Below are 20,891 nucleotides of genomic sequence, written 5' to 3'. Positions count from 1 at the left end.
AGCAGAACTTGCCCCTGATGAAACCATGCTGGTCGTCCCAAATCATCACCCTATCTTCCATGGGTCTTAGCATAGCTTCTAGAAGGACCTATTCCATGATTTTCCCAAATACAGAGGTGAGAGTGACAGGTCAGTAGTTCCCAGGGTCCCCCTTTCTACCCTTTCTAAAGATAGGTACAATGTTTCCCTTTTTTTTCAGTCACCTGAGACTTCACTCAATCGCCATATTAAAACATTACAGCCTCATATATTTCCTTCTATTGTAATCACAGACATACCTATTTCACTACTGTTGAACTAAGATTTTGACCTAAAACTGATACTGTTACATTTTTTATCCTGAACTTTAAGCTTTTATGATGCCCTGGAATAAAATGTGTGTTAAGTGCATTAAAGCCCGTACTCTATTATCTTCATCATTCATTGGTAGGGGGCATGTGGGGGGTGTGTATGAAGGGGGAGGAAGTCTGACATTGGAATTCTTCACAATAAGTACCTTTAGGATTCTAATTTGAGCCTCTGCATCCTCCTTTTCCTGTTTAAGAAGTTTCACGAGTTCTTGAACCTTTTGTTCATGTTTGATTTTGACATTTTGTAACTCTGATCTAAGATCTGCCAACTCCTGTAGGTGAACTTCTCTTTCCATCTTCAGCTGCCTGTTAGCTGAAGTCATCTCTTCATGCTTAGATTCCTGCTGTTTCTGGAGATCTGAGAGGCTCTTAAGTAATTCCTTTTTGACTTTCTCCGCTTCAGCTATTTTGTTTGTTAGTTCCACACGTACAGAGCTTAAATTTTTTACATCTGCTTGCATTTCTAAGAGTCGTTCTTGGTCTTTTTTATGGATCAAGTTAATAGTTGCAAGTTCTGTCTTCAAGTGTTCCTTCTCAGTTTGCATTTGATTTTGTAGAAAGACTTGCTTTTTCAACTCATTCTCCAATTTTTTTACAGTACCTTGAACTTCTTTGATCTCTTCTTCAAGAGATATTTCATGTGACTTCACTTCGTTCAGTTTTACCTCTTTACAGTGGAGGAGTTCTTCCTGTTGGGCTCTCTTTGTAAGCACATCATTCAGTTCTTTCCGGAGGTTTTCTATTTGGTGTATAGCTGAGAGAAGCTGACTTCTGAGATCATCCTTTTCTTTGAGGGCCTAGGAAATAAGAAAAAGAAATCCATTGTGACCTAAAGTCCTTAAAGATAATTGTTGGACAGATTCCTTAGACATTAGGAATGTCTAAGGAACAATTAACATACTTTGTTCTGTGAAAACACAAAAATTTTGCTTGTCATGAACTCAGGTCAAATGTATACAGTGTTTCTTTAAATTTAGACACAGAACATGTGTGATCTCAAATTTGTACTTGTCCTTAAATTATCTAGCCTCACAAGCAGGGATAGTTTTGGTTAATTCCCTGCTTCTCACACTCTTTCTTTGCAGATTGAGAAGAGTTTCTTTACCAGTTCCTCTAATTAGCGAGATGGAGGAAATGAGGTATTACAGCAGAATACAGGGAGGACTATTGGTCACACATACCTTACCTATAGGTCCATTCCATATGCTGATTGATTTTGTCTACTTTCTAAAATATTACATATTAAGTATACCCACTTTAACTTTTTTTTTAAACTACAGTTGATGAATTAATCAGTAGATAAATTAATAGCAGTTAAAAGCTTGGTTCGCTCATGCGTCAAAGCCAAGAAATGAAGACGTCATCTTCAAAATAAAAATCAGTCAAATGTAACAAAAATTCTACTGTTTTCCTAAGGAGTTTAAGGGTTTGGGTATTCTTTCCAATATTGACATATTTTATATTACAAATACCAACAGAATCACAGAATGGGTAAGGTTGGAAGGGACCGCAGTGGGTCATTAGGTCCAACCTTCGTGTTCAAGCAGGGTCATCCTAGAGCACATTGTACAGGATTGAGTCCAGACAGTTCTTGAATATCTCCCGTGAGGGAAACTCTGCAACCTGTTTGGGCAATCTGTTCTGATGTATCACAAACTACTGGATTCTTCAAACTGGTTTAATAAATTTTATACTGACTTTTACTAAGCATTTCTACTAAATCTACAAACAGTGCCCACTTCTTATGCATATAGTAAAATTACTTGAAATAATCCAGAATAAAAAGGCAAATCGAGTTAAAAGGTGTGCAGGTTAAAAATAATAAAACAATTTGCAATTACATCAAAAATAAGAAATACAAAGCAAAATGCAAAAATAATAAATTGAGGACATGGGGTCATGACCATCATGCTTTTTTTCTGAAAAAAACCCAACCAAACAAAAAGACTTTCCTAAAACTATAATTCTAATTGAAAGATTTGGCTAAAAAAACCCACAACAAAACCAAACAAAAACAAAATCCAGTAACATTTCAAAATAAAATCTGTAAGTAACTTGCTTTGAGTGTAATTATGTTTTCTACATTCCATACTTTAAAGAAAAATTCATTCCAAAAGACACAAGATGTTAGAAATTCCAGAGTCAACCAATATCAAGGACAACTACATAAACAAAACTTTATCCAAATTATCCCAGTATCTCCAAAAGAATGAAAACTAACCCATTTTTCTACAGCCCACCCATTGTCTGCAAATATTTGGAATGTCTCATAAAATTGCAAGCCATGATCGCAACCCAATTTTGAAAATTTGCCATCAACCCTTTGGAGTCCTCTTACAGTAATCAAAGACAACAGACTGCCATTTCTTCTTTTTCTTTACTGCTTATTTTTACAGAATTTTGTCTCGGCTGCTAGGTGTCTGTATATTTCAAAGTTCCCTAAATTATGTTCATCTAGTTCCCCGAATCTTATAATAAATGTTGCATCTAGATTGATTATATCCTCATATGGAAACTGTTTACAACTTTGTATTGAGAACATGAAATATTGTTTGTAACCTCCACAATGGCACACAGTTCATTTGATATTACATATCCTCAAATGAAGAAACTTTCTTAACCGGGGACACCTCAAATTTGTTGGAAGATGGTGACAACTTTAAAAATACGAACTAATACAGACAGTATTTCTTTAAAGGGGTTTAAAACAAAGTGACTGCATTTAGCATTTGAATGTATTTGTTACACAAGAAAGAAGTGGTAAAATCCACGTCAAGGAGTCTTATGTAACAAAGAAAATTTCAATGTGGACAGCACTATTAAGTGCCACTACAAAGACCTGTCCATGCATTTACATGAACAGTGACTTCAGAACCTTTTGGAGATCTACTGCTACTTATTCATAACTTGCCTCTACTTTTTGCTTCTTATTTGTCCATTTGATAGACATATATGATTTCTAAATGATTCAGGTTTTCCTCCTTTCCTTAAAAACTCCATTTTCCTAGGCAACAGATGACCAGCTTCTTAAATGTTCGCAAACCTTATTTCCCCAGACAAGCACTCAGGCTAACCAATACAACAAGATTACTATGGAATGAATTGTTGGAGCATGGATAGAGTAAATAATAATAAAAAGTAAGGAATATGAATGGCAATTCAGGAGAGAAACAGCAACTCCAGGAATCACAGTTTAGATCTGCTAGAGTTTATTAATTTCAAACCAGTATCAGCCCCATTGTGGCTTCTCCTGTGTGTTGACCATACTCGTACATTCATGTACAAGCCTCCAAACAGGTTACTGGATCAGAAACAACAGAGGATTAATACAGAAATCCAATACTGCACCCCACATGCTCCTTGAAAACATCAATCTTGGACCAGGACAAAGCAGAGGATGAAGACATCTCAAGCCCATCTGATTTAGTAATCTAAATTGTATGAACGCTATGAGAAAATACATGAAAAGAGGTGAGGGAAGTGTTATAAAAACAAAAACCATACAACATAATAGACTGCACCAGCAGAGTATGTGAGTTAAGATTAAAGCTCACATTATGGAGCTTAGCACTGTACTAGCCACTTTAGCAGCAAGCAACTTTTGACCCAGCCACTAGAAAACACAGACCCACAGACTCACTGCCAACAGAATGATGGTTTCTACTACTATTCCAAGACAGAATGATCAGCACTGGCATTGATGTGAGTGTTTGTCTTTAAAGCAGTGTCAGAAGTTGAACAAATCAAGAAATTTTTCTAAGTCAAAAACCAAAAAAAACCCTTATTTTTTGCCTGAGAAACTTTATAGGAGGAAAAAGAGATAAATAAGTTGTTTACCATACTGAACAAAGGTAAATTAAAGGCCCAGAAATGTGACATGATCAATGTTAACAAACTGACTTTTCAAATAACAAGTTCTGAAAAATACAGAGGCTGAAACTGAATACACATGAAGAGCAATAAAAAAAAAAAAAAGAGACAAAAATATAAGGAACACAGACTCTCTAATTAGATCAATGGAAAAACCTTGGAACTGCATGGTAGATGTTAGCAGCATGCTCATCCCAAATGCAGGTTAGGTGTCTTTTTTGGCTAAAATCTCCACTTTGTTAAAAAATCTCTGCACATTCTCAAACAAAAAAATATCTATTTTTCTGCCTCCACATATCAAATTCAAATTCAGTTGTAGTCCTTATAATATTTCAGAACTTGTAGTCTTTACTGGCAACAAAAGATGTCATTACTAAGCCTAGAGTCTGAGAAGAGCTTAAATACAGAAAAGAACTAAAAGTACTCTAGTTGTGCCAAAGGTCACATAGCATTAAGGTCTGTTAGTCATCTGACACACATGGTGAAAGTAAACACCTTCTTTCAAAGATCTTACCACTGTCCATTACATGAGATAAAGCATAAGCTGAATGAGGGTTATTACGTAGTAGGATTTCAAGCTTTTTAAAAAAATAACATCACATTATTTCCTCAAAAATTAACTAAAAAATAAGCTAAACTATGTTAATCAACACCTGAAAAGTAAGAGCAGCATTCATAGAGAAATTTTCTTCTTTACAAGAAGAAAGCTTTGATTAAGTGAAGAAACTGGAATAAATACCAGAAAAAGAAGAGAATGTGGAACTCCATAATAGCTAAAAAAATATTGCCACCTATTAGTTGTCTTCCAGTTTACCAGAAAATTTGGTCCAGAACTTAAGGCAGAAAGCAGTTTGCATAAATAAACTCCTTATCTTCATTTCTAAAGCAAATGGAAAGGGTACAAAAAACAAAAAAAAAAAATCAACCAACCTTACCTGACTATTCTTTTCCATCAGGTCATTGATAGTTTCATTTTGTTTTTCCGTCTCACGACTCAGTTTCTTACATTTCAACTTCCACTGGCGGATGGCTTCCTGTGCTCTCACCTTCAAATCTTCTCTTTTTTTCTCAGTCTCCAGCCTGAGTGCCTCTGAGTGCTTGAATTCAGAGAGATACTGTTCTGCTTCTTTGGTACTTTCTTCAACCTGTTGAGCTAACTCAGAAGACTGGAGTTCAGTTTGTCTACATCTATTCTCACAAGCCTTGTAGCAATTCTGTATCTCCTTTAGCTGGTCCAGCATTTTTTCCTGCTGCTTCTCCTTGTTTTCCAGGTCAGATGTTAACACCTGGAATCATCATAAAAAAATACGAACATTCTGACTCCAAAGATATGCAGTATGAAACCTTATCAAACAACATACAGCAATGTTAAATCACTTTTCTATCTAAAATATGAATAGCATAAAAGATCTGCTTGACTATGAAGGAAAGCCCTGTTAGCCCAGAGAATCTTCCCCTCTGCAGTGGTGAAGAATTAATTTCAAGACAAGGTAAAATACATAGTTACTCTATCCTTCCTGCATTTGTTCTTCTTCTGGTTGTTCTTGTTATTTTTCTGTATTATAGGTTTTAGATGGAGTCACTGACCATATGTGACACACTACACAAATAAGAAATAAACCAAAGATTAAAATGTAGGGAGACGAATGTAAGCAGACGAGAGGAAAAAAGAAAATTGGCAAGGAAACAATAGTATTCATCACACCCAAAGTAATCTACACTATATGAGTTAGTTGTTACCTAGTTTTATGCTGGTTGCTTTTATGAAAGCAACATGCTGAATAAGGGTATATTTGAAAGCACTGAATACAAAGAGAATCCAGCTGCTTGGTTTCTAGAACAAAGTGCAAAGATGTTTGAACCATTAATTTTAAAAATAACAAGTCCTGCCTTTCTCAAATTACATTTTTCAGGACTCATAATCAACTCAGGAAAAATATTCTTCATAAACCTTCTGCAAGGACATTTTCAGAAATCAGCTATTGAAGCTACACTAGCAAAACTGTATTTTACTAAGATCATCATGTAGAAATTCATATTAGTATTCGGTATTTTGGGTCTATAGACTGTTTTCATACCATTCAGTATTTTCATTAATGACTTAGATGAATTTGATGGACCTGATCTATAGTGAAAAATACTATCAAGCTTCAAGGGACTGAATACTTGAGAAAAGGATTAGATTTCAGAATGACTGAATAAAATTGCACATATAGACTAAACAGGGTGTAATTCAGAAGAGACAAGGGAAAAGTACTTTGCCTAGAAAAGAATAAGCAACTTTACAGATGCATAGAGAATAACTATTTAGATAAAGATCCTTCCACAAGGTTGGGGGAGGGCGGGAGACTTGGGTTTGTTGGTTGGGGTTCCTTCTTAGTTGGTTTATTGGATTTGTTTTATTTATTTGAAAACCAAGTCATCACCTGGAGGCAGTAAATTGTACCAATCTTTTCAGGATGGTATTTGCTGTGTTGAAAAGACAACTGCATGTGCACTCTTGCATGTGACAGATCATGGTCAAAAAATACAGACAGAAAGGGACTGATGCTATAACCAAGAACAATTCATCCATCTTGCTACTTGTACCCATGATGCAAAGCAGGAGTAGGATTATCCGCTGGACAATCGCTTATCTGTAGGATGAACATTCCTGTTCTAAGATACAACTTAGATACAGATAACAAAACAATAGGTAAACAGTTTATGGAATAGTTGGGAGAAAATGTTACACAGGTGGCAAAATAAAATAGGAGTCTTTTTAGATTTATGGTTCTATACATTAGAAAAAAACCCACGTGTATTCTTCTTCACTGTTATTTTAAACTGCATTTTTGAGCTCATCAGGCAAAATTACCAGGTCTAACCTTGTAAAAAGTCTTGATTCATAAGACAAAACGACCAACCAAAAAAAAAACTCACAAGGTACAATTTTAACCAAAACAAGCTTAATTTCCAATGAAAATAGAGATTATAATACTTCTTTAAAGATATAAACTGAGTATAGCAGAAGTTAGAAACAGCCTGATAAAATACAGTCAGATACTACATTTACCCTTCAACAGATTTTCTAAAATGGGGTATCATTTCTTCAATCGTGATTATAACTAACATTATCACTTCTCATTTTGTGTCTTTCTGGAGGCACCATAGAGGATATCAGCCTAAATTGATGTACTGTTCAGCTCTGCATCATTAAAAAATAGTTATTTATATATAATTTCCCCAGAGAATACAGTTCATTAGTAGAAGTACAGCCCCCGGAGACTTTTTACTGAAATGAGTCTAAGCTTAAACACAGAAAACAATGTTCAATTAACTATAAACATTCATGTCATTGTGTAGAAGCAAATCAATCTCCAATTTATTGATTTACAGTATAATAAAAAAAGAGGAACATTTGTTTTAGTTATTTACTTTGAAGTGCAACTAATTTATCAATATGAGCTACTTGCATGAGGAGGAAAAATTAATTTTGACACAGATGTACCAATATAAATGTGAATTTTAATGTTTTATTTTTACAGTATGTGTAAATATGATAGATCTTAGCAAATAGTTTGCACTTTCCTTAGAAAAGTTAAGCCAGCACAGACACAATAGTTGAAATCAGCAGCAAAGCAAGTCAAAATTTCCTGCAGCCTTGTCTGCAAAGCAAGAGGATAGAGAAACAGAGGGCCTCCACATTCTTATCTTTAAGAGTATACTTCAAACCTCCCTGTCTATGTACAGAGTTTAGATGTCTACAAAACTCGAAGATTATGGTCATGCCTTTTGGTTCCTGAAAAAATCTCAACACACAGTCCCAGTTTCTAGGCATGTTGTGGGAAAAAAAAAAAGCAGGATGACTGATTGCTTACAATTTTCAAAGTAACATTTAACACCTAACACAACAAACATAAGTTTGCTCTCAGCCTCCAGAGCTGTGGGATTTGAGGGAACTGGTCAAAGAGAAACATCCACTGGTCAGATTATGTGACCAATACATCTGTTCTAGAACAAGCAGCAGTCACAAAGAGAAACATCAGTCCTGATCACAGACTACACCTTAACCCCGTTCCCAGGTCTCTTCAGATTTACAGTGCCTAGAGCTGTGTTAGTGCTAAAGAAATTGGAATTATCAAAGATCTGTCTCCATCTTTGTTTTGAGAACATTTTTAAACTTTGTACTGAAAGTTGTAAGCAGGTCTATGTCCAGTGGAATGAGTCTGAAGATATGCTCTTCAGTTCTGTATTACTGAAGTTTGGACAATGAGCTCAGTGTCACAACCGTGTCTATGCACATATTGATGGCGGTTCCCCTCGATACAGCTGTGCCCTGAGCCTTGCAGGCTGCCCTTTTACTATGGTAGGAGAATTTGGCAGAGTGATGCTTACTTTAGACCCTGCAGAACACCCTAATTTTCACACTTCTATCTTGGAATTACCCTTCTAGGCAATTCAGAATGTAAATATTTTAAGGATTTCTCCATGACAAGAATACAGAGATGTAGGGTGTTTTAGAGTTGTTTGCTGGAGGGTTTTTTTGTTTGTTTTATTATTAATCCAATTTTCTCTTTCTCAATTGATACTGTAGTTAACAAGACTGAGATAATCTAAGAGAAAGGACAAGCAATTTCAGGAGATTGCACTCATTAGAAAAAAAGAGAAAAAACTACATTCCTTGGACACTTGAGTTTCCCTTCCAAGTGGTAAATTACTAAGCACCTGTGATTCCAAAAAAATTCTATACAGATGACAAATGCTGCCCTTATAGATTAAACACTTCAGATTCCAAGGAGCATCCAGTGTCTTCTGTGGCTCAAGGTCAGTCACACAGAGAACTCAGTGAGCTTCTCTAGATGCAACAGAAGTATGATAATATTATGTGACATACATTATAACAGTATGGATGGAGGTTCTCCTGACAGAAGCAACCCAGGATATTCAGGACATTTTGTTGGTAAAATATATTGTGTATATATACAGCAATTGTTAGCATACTTTGCATTGTGATTACTACAGAAAAAAACCTGATTGTGGTATATTACCTCTTCTCAATCTTTACACAAGATGATTCTGGGTCTCAGTTTTTCTAACCTGATTATCTTCATAGTTTCACTGCTAACAGAACCAAGGGAAGGTATTAGAATATTCATGTCAACTAATTCACCCCCAATATAACATCAAATACTCTCCTCCTGGCTTTAATATCTGAAGATCTTTATAAGAGATAATTATTTTTGTAGAACAGCTAAAAAATGTCATTAAGATTAGCTACTAAATCCTGGGAGTACAGCATATTAATGTTCCAGAGATCTAAATGCAAGTACCTATTACAAAGTTTGTATGCGCTCTCAGACTACAACACTGCCACAGACGTTTCAATTGAGAGGCTCTGGTTAGGGTTGACACAGAAGAGAAGTGATGAACAAACTCAGATGCAACATTTGCCCCAAGTAAAACATTTGTGCATCTAGTTTTCTAGAGATCCAATATCCTAGCATGTAAACTAGCTTTTAACTTTCATAAGAAACTGGAGGCAAAGAAAGAGGACAACATTTTCCAGTTACAGACTAGTTATTTACCTGAAGTGTAAATTAATCACTACAGGCACAAAACACATGATTACTACCATTCCAGAAACTCCTGCAGTTTGGACTTCTAGTTCCTAGTTTGACTACTCATATCATACTCTTGCCCTGTTTTTGACACCCAATTTAAAAATAAAATCACCACAAACTACAAAACAAAATTCATCCTAGGTATAGAAAACACTACATATAGAGTATTCAGTATACAATTCCTTAAAACTCATGTGAACATTTAAAATGCAAGTGAGGACTACTCATTTGCTACAGTTTACAGAACAAGTGCCTTATATCACAGTTATGTGCAAACATTCTACACCGGTAGGAATACAGAAAGTCACATTTCACCCCACCATACTAACTGGATCAGTCACCTGAAGTGGATCTATATGTCTTTTTCTCCCTCATTTCTTTTTGGTGCCCTGTACCTCAGCAGTACAGCCACCAGATTGTAATGCTATGCAATCATACTACTGTCATTGGGAATGCTTTCAACAATTAATTATTGAACCTAATTATTCTCTAACTAATTTTTCCCAAATACAGACCCCAGATACTAATTTATTATCACAATGTGATCTGCATCTCTTGCCAAACAATGCATCTAACCACTAGGAATCACTAATCCAGAAGATTTAGATTTTTCATGCAAGTATAACTTCTGTGAATTGAATAATCAAAGACAGATACATTCAATCAGTCAAAAAGTATATTCATTCAGTAAAAAGTATGTTGCACAAAATCAATTTCTTTAAGTGATGGCTTCTCTATATTTTTCCAAAGCTTGAACTGCTAATCTTTCTGAAAGATAACATCGTACAAGATACAACAAAACCATCTTCCCCCCCCCAGGTTGATATGTGATTTTAGAAAGTTTATCAAAGCAAATAGCATCTGTTCATTTTAGATCTATCTGGAGCACTATTGCAGTATTTGAACATTGACATGGCAATACAGGTTGGTCTGCAGAAGTACTGATTTCTTCTATTTTGTAAGATATCTTTAAATTTAGAAAATAGTTACTTATTGATTTTCAGAAACCTTAATTGGCTCGTATAATGACAATAATTGGCTAACAGTTTCATCTGTAGAAGAAAAGTCATAACATGAATTTTAATGAGAATACAAATCAATATTCATAAGACTGAAAGACTTGTATTACTGAAGAATTCAAATATTATATAAACACATCAATACTTTTCCCTCAGAAAATCTGAAATATTTTAACAAACTGACTGTACTAAGACCTTATTAGAATGAAGAGGCAGTAAATCAAACAATTTCACAGGCATAAGAGTCTAAAACCACTTATGGAGAAAGTAGGGTATTGCATCCTTATAATTTGTCCACTTCATTTATTTCTTAGTCATAATAATTAGACCATAATAGTCAACCATAACAGCCCAATATCTATAGTTTCATGCAGAAAAGTGTATTTAAGATAGTGTATGCAAGATCTCACAGCAGCATGCTCACATAAACAACAATAACTGAAATAAAACGTTTCTCTATTAAATTTGAAAATTAATTTAAGATTGAACTCACTTCTAAACATGAGTTTAAGAATGCGTTTTAACCTTTTCATCCTCTCTATTTTACATCACACTGTGATTTTATAGCAACTGTTGGGGACTAAATGAACAACACATAACTCAAATTGTTGAAAACAATGACATCTAAATAAATCAAAAGAAATTTCTAGTATCACATCTACATCAGAGGCAAGTGCAGTTAGATCCTCCCCATTAAACAAAGATAAATTACACCCAAGTCAAACATGACTGGTCACTTCCAACTGGGAATCAGACTATCTGAGGGGAGCAGCTGTTAGAAAAGCTTGACAAAATGCTTTGTTAGAACACCAGTTTAGAAATTCACATCCTTGCACTCCTTGATGTCCCATTAAAAGAAAAACACACTAGCTATTTTCCTGTTACTGCCTCTGTAGGAGAAAGGCAGTGGGAAGTAGATAAGAAGAACAAAGTATTTTCTGTTGAGAAAATGAGGGAAGTCAAAGATTTCTAACTCAGAGCAATGACAACGACCCTGACTGAGCACTCTCACATGAGTATTTTCAGAGCAGGAAAGGCCAAATTAGTATTAGAAAATCATTCTGACTCTTAAGAAAGCATGTTCTACAAGCAGAATTTTAAAGTAATTGGTTTTCTGTGGGTTTTTATTCCACAATTCCTGCCTCCAAATTAATTGGAATTTCTCAGGCCCCACAAAACAAAAAAACAATGTTTTGGGTTAGTCTGGAGTTTATAGGCCAGCTATAATACCAATGCTGATGGGCATCAGGAAATAAGTTCTGCTTGTTTTATCATCTATAGAAGCACTTGAGGTCTTTTTAAACGTATTCAATGACCAAATTTCATAAAGCATGTAGGAACTTATTTTGAGATTGTAACTTTTTCCGAATGTAATTTGATGTACTAGTTTCATTCAAATCAGCACAGGAGTTGACAAGGTAAAAGAGCAGTAGAAGTAAACTGAACAGTATAATCCTGTAAATCTATGAAAACACCAAAAAATAAATTCCTACATTTGAATTTCCAAAGTGATATGACATCATTTCAAAGTATCCTCACTAGAAAGATAAATACAAACTACAAACCCCCTTGCTTACAGAATGCCCCAATACGAGCACAATAAAATGTTAAGTCCTTGAATACTGAAATAATACACACACTTCTGAAAACAACCTCATTTCTCTGACAGTCATGAGAGAGAAGAAAATAGTCACTGTTCAGGCATCTTACTACTAATGACAAATCTAGACGAGATCAAAAAATACAGAAATCTCCCATCTTAAAAAAAAGGCTACTGCCTACTTAGATCTAATTTTGTGGTAAAAGTCTTCTAACTAAAATTCCAGTACCAAAGACTGCTTTTATTCTTTTCACAGAGAATCACACTAAATAGTATTGCTTATCATAAATAAGAACACTAATACTTATAATAATAATTACATTACTATATTGCATTTAATTGATTAAAAAAGAGAAATTGTAATCTGCTTTTGTTACTCTACTGCACTATCTTGTAGACCAAGGCATCTGAGTTTTTGAAGTTAAACTTTAGTTCTGAAGCATGATGGTATGCAGAATAAGGAAGTAAGTACTGTTTTATAAAAGTAATTCCAAAACCCATTATTAACGATATCTGCTGATACAAATCAGATCACCTTTTCTTTGCACATGGGAAAGAAGTAATCCAAACCATGAAATCATGGGCAATAGCAAATACCTTTTTTGGTATTAAGATGGAAGAGAATAAAACTCTGCAAACTCAAATGACTTTTCAAAGTTATTTACACAATAAAGAAGACCATGACAGTAACTCCTAGTTTGAAAGATTAATCTCTAATCTATCATCTAATGTTAAACAGACGAAAAATTATTTAAAAAAACCAAAACACCACCAAACAAAATGCAACAAAACCAAACTTACCTGTATGTGCATTACAAGCTGTGCTTTCTCCTTGTCCTTACGCTCTATGCATCTCTTTAGTTCTTCTACCTCTGACATTACAGCATTATGATTCAGCTTTGCTTTAAGTTCCAAAATATGTTTCTCCAGATCTTGCTTCTCTCTCTCGTATCTTTCAGCTACTGTAAAACAGCAAGAACAGAGTAACAGACTCAGTAGAAACACTGACTTGTGGTAAATTAATTTTATCTCATTTCTCTTTTGGCAATTTTCTTCTCTACTTGAGACTCTTCTATAACTATTGATTTTGACCAAAATACCTGAAAAACGGCTATACCTGTATCATAACCTCACAACCTTTTACTGAATGAGACAGTATTTTTCAGTCATTTTATAGGGGTATTCCACTCTTAGACACACACACACACACATACATACACACACACCCCCCCTTACTCCCCCCCTGCAAAAAACAAAACCACCCAAAATCCCAACAAAATATAATAAAATAAAATAGGATGGGAAAAAACAATGGAGAAGTTCTGATGTAAATGAAATTTGGCCATAAGCTTCAAGGCCAAGATTTTATCCCATCAGAGTAATACCTCCTGATTTGGAAGTCACATTATCTGTGAATTTTATGTCTGAATCCTACAAGTCAAACAGAAGTTTTTGATAAGACTAAGCTATAAATTTAACCAGAAATTCAAAGGTCTTTATTCATAGACAACTACTAGAGGCATAAAAAAAATAAATCTCCATTTGTCTTCTTCCCATGTATCTTTGAAAAAACAAAAATAACACAGCAAGGTAAAACATAATTGCAAAAATTATATAAATATATGCAGACATCTTAATAGCTCCAGTACATTTTTATTTTCTTCATATTTTTACAACCACCTTGATTTATTATTATATAATTAATGGGAAAATTAAAACATGCTCTCATTAACATGAAAGGCATATTGTTTCAAGTAAATTGACTTTTCAGTAGAACATTAACTTGATTGGAGAAAAACAATTGAAATTATTATTTTGTGTTACATTTCTGAAGCTCAGCCATGTACATGATCCAGCCAATTTCCAGTGCTCTGTATAAGAGTTGTAAAACAGGGAGTCAGAGTGCTATTTTAAAAATCAAGATAATTCAGTAGCTGAAGTATTAAAACACAAAAATAAGTCATTAGCCAAACCAATTAAACATTCACATAAACACTGGACTTGGACACTATTCCTGTATTATTTTGAGTAATACATTTCCATGCTAATAAGGAGAAAGATAAAGACTTTCTCTAATGCCTTTCTGATTATGCTTGAAAAGTTTAAATACAGATAGATAACTAACAATTAAGTCAAGACCTTGCTAAACTGGTAATTTAAGATGCGATTATATCTTGAAATTGTTTAAAGTATTTTTCTTCTAAATAAAGTTATTCCAACTCTAAAACTCCAACATACTACAAACAGAAGCCCTGACTGCACCATACAGGAAAATTTTCTTAACCACTCAGGAACATATTGTACCTTAGAAATTCTACCAGAAAGTCCTCAGCCTTATTAACTACCTAGTAAATGACTCGTGTTATGATTTTCAAGGTGGCAGAATTCAAACTACAAAAGGACTGAAATGCAAGGTTTCTGAAAAATTATTAGTTAAAAATAATACAAATGTTTTTCTTCTGTAAAAACACTATCCAGTTTGCTGAAATTGTCTCATCTGTTTTAACCATGCAAATTAAGATATTTAATCCTAAATTAACCATCATTGCTATTTGTCTGTTAATATTCAGATGCCAATACTTATTAATTTAAATCTGAGGAATTAAGTGGCTGCTTTTGCTGAAACAATAGAAGAATTAGACTGCAATTCTAAGACAGTTAATGTCCGGTCTTACTAATTTGTAGGCTTCCAGTGCAAAATATGAGTTGTACCTGCTCTAACTCTCCTGTCATCATCTTGTACATCCTGGTAGCTTTGGCGATGCATAGCAGCTTGTGAAATTTGATGTTGCAATTCTGCACGGTCTTCTTCTGCTCTCAGAAGTTGGGAACGAAGATCCTCAATCTAAAATGTATGTACAAGTATCAAACGTTTAATAAAAAACAGAATGAAGAAGCAAACAGTATACTTTTATCAAGCACTAAAAGAAATAATACTACACACAAATAATATTTATAAGTGAATCTTGAGAGTACTGCAGATCGTAAACAAAAAGACAAATTACTTCCTAATTACAGGCCACAAAGTGATTTTTCAAAATGAAAGGAAACATTTTAATTTGTTATGTTTACCACAGTTGCACATTAATTTCTCTAAACCAAACAAAATGTTACCATAGTATATGTTACAACTGCCTTTTTACATAGCTAGTGAAAATATCACAATATTTGTTGTTGTTAATAAACAATGTATTTCATTTAAATTGTGCTCCTTAAAAATACAATGTATTTATTCTTAACATGCACTGAGCCTTTTAACATTTTTCTTTCTATCATATACAGATAGCACTTACAAAGAAGGCATCATGATACAGGAAAATAAAGAAAATAAGACACGCTAAAATTGAACTGGAGAAAAATACCTCTAATTCTTATTACTCTATATTCCATGCACAGTGAGTTAAATTCAAAGCAGTAATACAGCCAACTCAAACTTCTGCTAGACACACAAGTCAAACAACTAATGCTAAAAGATAAGTATACCAATTGCCCCCTTCCTATTCTAAGTTTAATCATACGTGCATCAATAGCTACTGTTTAGAGGACACTTTAGTTTTTCAGATATTTGCTTATATATTTTTATCACGTTATAATACAGCAATACAGCAAATACTTCTAGGTCATTCATTTATCTGAATTCACCAATTATAGCATGCACTTTGCATAACAATAATTACTAATATAGAAGTTTTTCTAAAGTACACTATGAAAAGAAGTTACAAATAATGTGTTTATGTACTGAAACGTACCATTGCTACCACTACTATAATTACTATATATGAACATATATACATAAAAGTTTGGAAAGCAGAAAAAGTATAACAAGAGCTCAGTCCACACATTTTAGACACTTAAACCTGTATCTTCTTTTTTCCCCTCACAAAACAATGTTAGCAGAGTATGAAATAGGAAGATTAAGCAAAAAGACTCAGACACAACGTAATATGAAAACTTTAAGGTTTTTACCACACCAAAGCAGTTACCTGATGCAAAAGAACTTCTCTACTGCCTTCAGATTCACTCAACTTTTTCCGAGACTGTTCCAATTCCTGCTCAAGCTTTCATTTCAGAGGGTGATGAAGATAGAAAAGCAATGTATGCATCATAGTATAAAAAGGTATTTTAAATATTTAATTCTGACACAAATTAATCTATATAAGCATCTATTTAAAACAAGGTACAATATACACAATATTTTTTATTTGTCCAAAATCTTAAAGCAAACTTTCATTTCTACAAAATCCCTGTTACATTTATTTAAATTACAGGAAGAGAATTTAACTACTAGTCTATAATTTTTGCACAATATTCTGTATCACATGAAGATACAAAGTCATTTGTATTATCCAGAACAAAAAAAGCACAAAAGCAAATTTTTACTGGGTTAAAAGTAAAATAACGGAAGATCAAGTTTCAAAAACATTGTCTCTGGACTTGAAACATACTTTCAAACTCAAAATGAACATTTAGTATTTGAAGACACCTTTGTTACATAGTTTATTCATAGAAGTGTTAAAGATGACATGGTAGAACTGGTAATTACTAAAATCTGTGTTTTTTCTGTGTTGTACAAGATGATATATTTGAATTATTCTGGAAACAAGATGACTTAAAAATTGAAGTGCCCTGAATTTCATAAAATTAGCAGTTTTCCTAAAAACAAAATATTAAAACTGTGATAATCAGATACAGTCAAACTTAGGGTCATTTGGAAAAAAAACAGAAAGCAAAATCTACAAAATATTTTCTGACTTCTACCATAAATAGTTCAAAGATTCACATGGAAATAAATATAGATTTTGACAGCAGAAATTGTTATTGTTGAGATAGCAATCTCAAAGAGGATGTTGAGAGGTTGGCAAATCGGCAAAGTAAACAAGACCAGCATTAAGGGCATGAAGAGAGCAACATAACATAAAATACCCCATAAAGGTTTAGCATAAAGGGGTATAACTACAGCCCTAGAATCCTGCTAGAAATACAAGATATCTTGTTTTCTATGAACAGGAAGAGAGCAATATGGCAACATATTCAGTAAGAGCAATTAATAATAACTATGGTGCAAAATAACCAGCATAAGTTAGTTGCAGAGATGAAGAAAAGACGCACCTTTGAGCTGCTGCAAATAAGCAACAGCAGACTATGTATAAATTTAGAGGTAAATCAGAGAAAGAAATCAAGGATAATCCCCAAGTTATAAATCTGTCTGCCTAACAGGATGGAAGAGTCATTAGAAGTAACACACTACAACTAAAGAGCTTTGAAAGAGAGACACAAGTTCAGCATAGCTATATTCACAGTGCCTCTGATGCAGAGAAAAACCCAAACCTTGTATTCTTAAAGAGTAAAGTAAGTTCTATCCTGCTGGTTTTTCTGAAAATGAAGCATATACTGTAACAGATGACACTACAAACTCATTTAAAACCAACCGAAAAGGAAAAAATTAAGTCTTACTTGTTTTTTTTCACTTTCGTATTTCACAAGTTTGTTTTTCATGAGTTCTTCTGTTTCAGCTGCTTTAGCATCTTGCTTCCTTAAAGCCTTTAGAGGAGAAACATACATTGTACACTTCATTACAAAGGTTACAGAAGCTGTCTTTCTAAGGCTGTTAAAATTAAAAAATCTGCTGACACATTTAAGAAAGAAGATCTAGACAAATGCTGTCTGTCTGCTTCTAGTATTTCCATGTAGAGTCAATGTATATTGTTATGAAAAAATAAATATAAGTCCATGCATACATAAACACACCCATGCAGAGAACAGGGACAAATAAAAAGTCTAAACTAGCACTAACATCCTTCCGACGTATAGAGCTCCAGACGCTTAAGGTTGACCCCAAACACCTTTAGATGAAGGTCTGAAAGGCAGATCCTCTACAGATTAGTTGTGCACATATCAGAGAAGATGGATATATTTTCTAATATAAGGTGTGTATGTTATGAAAAACAATGATACAGTGCACTGTAGTAAAGAAAACACTACCACAAGTTGTGTTGGAACTCAAAAAAAAAAAAAAAAGGAAAAGGTTATTTTTATCTGAATCTGGGTAGATGCTTAAAATCGCAGTATTACAACTGAATCAACTGAAACATTCCTAATCAAAAGTTATTGACATTGATGTGCCCTACTTTGACAACAACAACAACAAAAAGCAAACAAAACAAATCCATGGGGACTTTTCCCTCTCAGACTGAGGTATCTAAAACCACATATGTACATTTTGTAAAGTATCTTACAAAAATAATATTGCCTTGAATATCAATTTCAAAATCTTTTCCCTCTGCAAACCAACATTATTTGCAGAACACAGACAACCACTGGCAAAGGAAGCATTAGGCATGACAGACATTAATGACATGTACAATTTGCAACATACATAACCCAAGTTTTGATATCTTAAGCCATAACAAGTCATTGGTTCATTTTAAATATCAGTTGAGAGACATCAGTAGCCGCATACTGATAGTTCACCATGAATTTGATCAACTGTTAATAAATCACGTTCTTTATCCGCACAACATGACCACCTGTCTTTCACACTAGTCACAAATCAATTAATTAGAGACCTTAGCACAAATCTTTTACTTTCATCTCATATAATGAAGCATAAGTACACCTACTCTTTTCACAATTCCTTGTTAAAACTACAACAGAACAACAAAAAACATAGCCTGTAGAGAATGAAATGTCTTTTTCCCAGTCTGCTCTTCCCAAGCAGCATTTTTATTTTACATTTTAAAGGAATATCTCTTTTAACAAATATCCCTGAAATTTGCCTCTATTAATAGTGCAATATCATTCAGTATTTGAACATTTTCTCTCCACTGTATAGTGGAGAACAATTTCATAGTATGAAAACAGAGTGCAAGATATTAATCAACTTCAATGAAGCCAGGCTTTCAGCTTTAGAAGTTTTGCTTTTATAAGTAGCTTTTTAGAGAAAATAAATGGATTTATATATTTATCTCACTATTACATCCTCATCTCAGGAAACATAAGGGTTTCAGTATAGTTTGGGTTACTCTCCTGTTTGAACAGCTTACATTAAAAACTGAGACTGTGGAAGATATTAATCATACCTATGTCACTGAAAATATTATGCTACATAAAGTTACACTTTTAGTCATACTGATCCCTAATCAGATACTAGAAGACTGTAACATATTTAAGATATTTCCCTAGGTATTCAGTAGAGATTTAAATCAATCATTCCAGTCAACTATAAAACTCAACACTGCACATATTTTACTCAAAAAGACTCTCAGCAGAAGTCCCAAAAAGCTATGTAAACAAAAGTCAAAGAGCATCACTTCAACTAATGCCTTTATTGCACAAGTTGGCTGGGTTTTGGGTTGGGGTTTTTCTTTAGGTTTCTTTCTGTTTCTTTGAGTGGTTTGTTTTGTTTTGTTTATTTTAATGACTAGAAGTACCAGTTCTGAACAGTCTACTTTGACTATATGATGTGTACTACCTCCAGTTGAGATTCATTCTTACTAGCAAAATTGAAAGTTCTGTTATATACAGTCAATTTTATGCCAACCACATTTTGGGACTAAATTAAGAATTAACATAGTATCAAAAATGCATGTTTTTTATGTGCAGATTTGCCTAGAGATGTGAGCATCATCAGAAAAATACTAAAGCTGGGCTGAAATTAGAAATGCTAGTAAAATTTTCCAAGATTTTTCTGCTGAAGGCAAAAAGTATGTCTCTGCATCTGTAGTACATCCCAATTCCAAGAAGAAACCACAGAAATAAATATGCCATTTCAACTTATCAGGATCACTGACTAATATTTAGGCTATTAAATAGCAATAATTTCAAATAAAAAGGTAGTATTTCCTGTAACTGATACTACAAATATAACATTCAGTTTTGTTTTCTGCACATTGTAAAAATAGCCCATAGATATTTCATTTTAAGGAAGAAAACAGCTCATATATATATATATACCAGAGTTAAAATATTACAAAAAGAATGTGATGTTATAAGAAGTTAAACATACTACATATGCACTGCTTCAATTGAGAAACATGCATCATTCCAGTAGGTGTTAGGTAGGAAATCAATTAATCAATCAAAATGTCATTAAGAAATGGAAACATCTGGTCATCACAGCCCGACAAACATCAGCTGTTACTGACAATTCAGAAATTGCATAGGTAATAGTTAATTCTATGTTTTGCCTCTTTCCTGTACTTCTTTTTAAATAATTCTCTTTTCCTGGTTTGCGCCATTCTTGTTTTTATCCACTAAAGATATCTCTGTGTAAGCTTTCTCTTGGTAAAAAAGAAAGAAACAAACAAAACATATGAAGACCCCACTGATTCTTTGATTTCATTTGTTGTCTCCAAAGAAGGGTTTGGGGGAGTCAAATGCCAAATATGGGAACTGGGAAGGGGATGCTAAGGACAACAGTCCCAGCACACACTCCTCCTTGATGGCTCCC

The 20,891-nt window shown here is 33.9% G+C and overlaps 1 protein-coding gene across 6 annotated transcripts in view; it reads right to left on the bottom strand.

Annotated features, from left to right (window-relative positions):
- The window catches only part of CEP128 (centrosomal protein 128), a 174,991-nt gene that overhangs the window by 133,839 nt on the left and 20,261 nt on the right, over positions 1-20,891 (bottom strand). For 5 of the 6 annotated variants that reach the window (XM_027637627.1, XM_027637629.1, XM_027637630.1 and 2 more), the window contains 6 exons: positions 17,897-17,983; positions 16,426-16,500; positions 15,155-15,287; positions 13,244-13,404; positions 5,156-5,506; positions 497-1,147 (listed from right to left, as the gene is read on the bottom strand). In XM_027637627.1, coding sequence (XP_027493428.1) covers positions 497-1,147; positions 5,156-5,506; positions 13,244-13,404; positions 15,155-15,287; positions 16,426-16,500; positions 17,897-17,983 — 1,458 coding nt within the window. The remainder of the gene's footprint in view (positions 1-496; positions 1,148-5,155; positions 5,507-13,243; positions 13,405-15,154; positions 15,288-16,425; positions 16,501-17,896; positions 17,984-20,891) is intronic. The other variant, XM_027637632.1, reaches the window with a different exon arrangement.

This window comes from Corapipo altera, unplaced genomic scaffold, assembly GCF_003945725.1.
Source record: "Corapipo altera isolate COAL_440 unplaced genomic scaffold, ASM394572v1 23, whole genome shotgun sequence".
Taxonomy (NCBI): Eukaryota; Metazoa; Chordata; class Aves; order Passeriformes; family Pipridae; genus Corapipo; species Corapipo altera.
The sequence above is the reverse complement of the archived record's forward strand: the minus strand, read 5'-3'. Positions and strand labels throughout refer to the sequence as shown.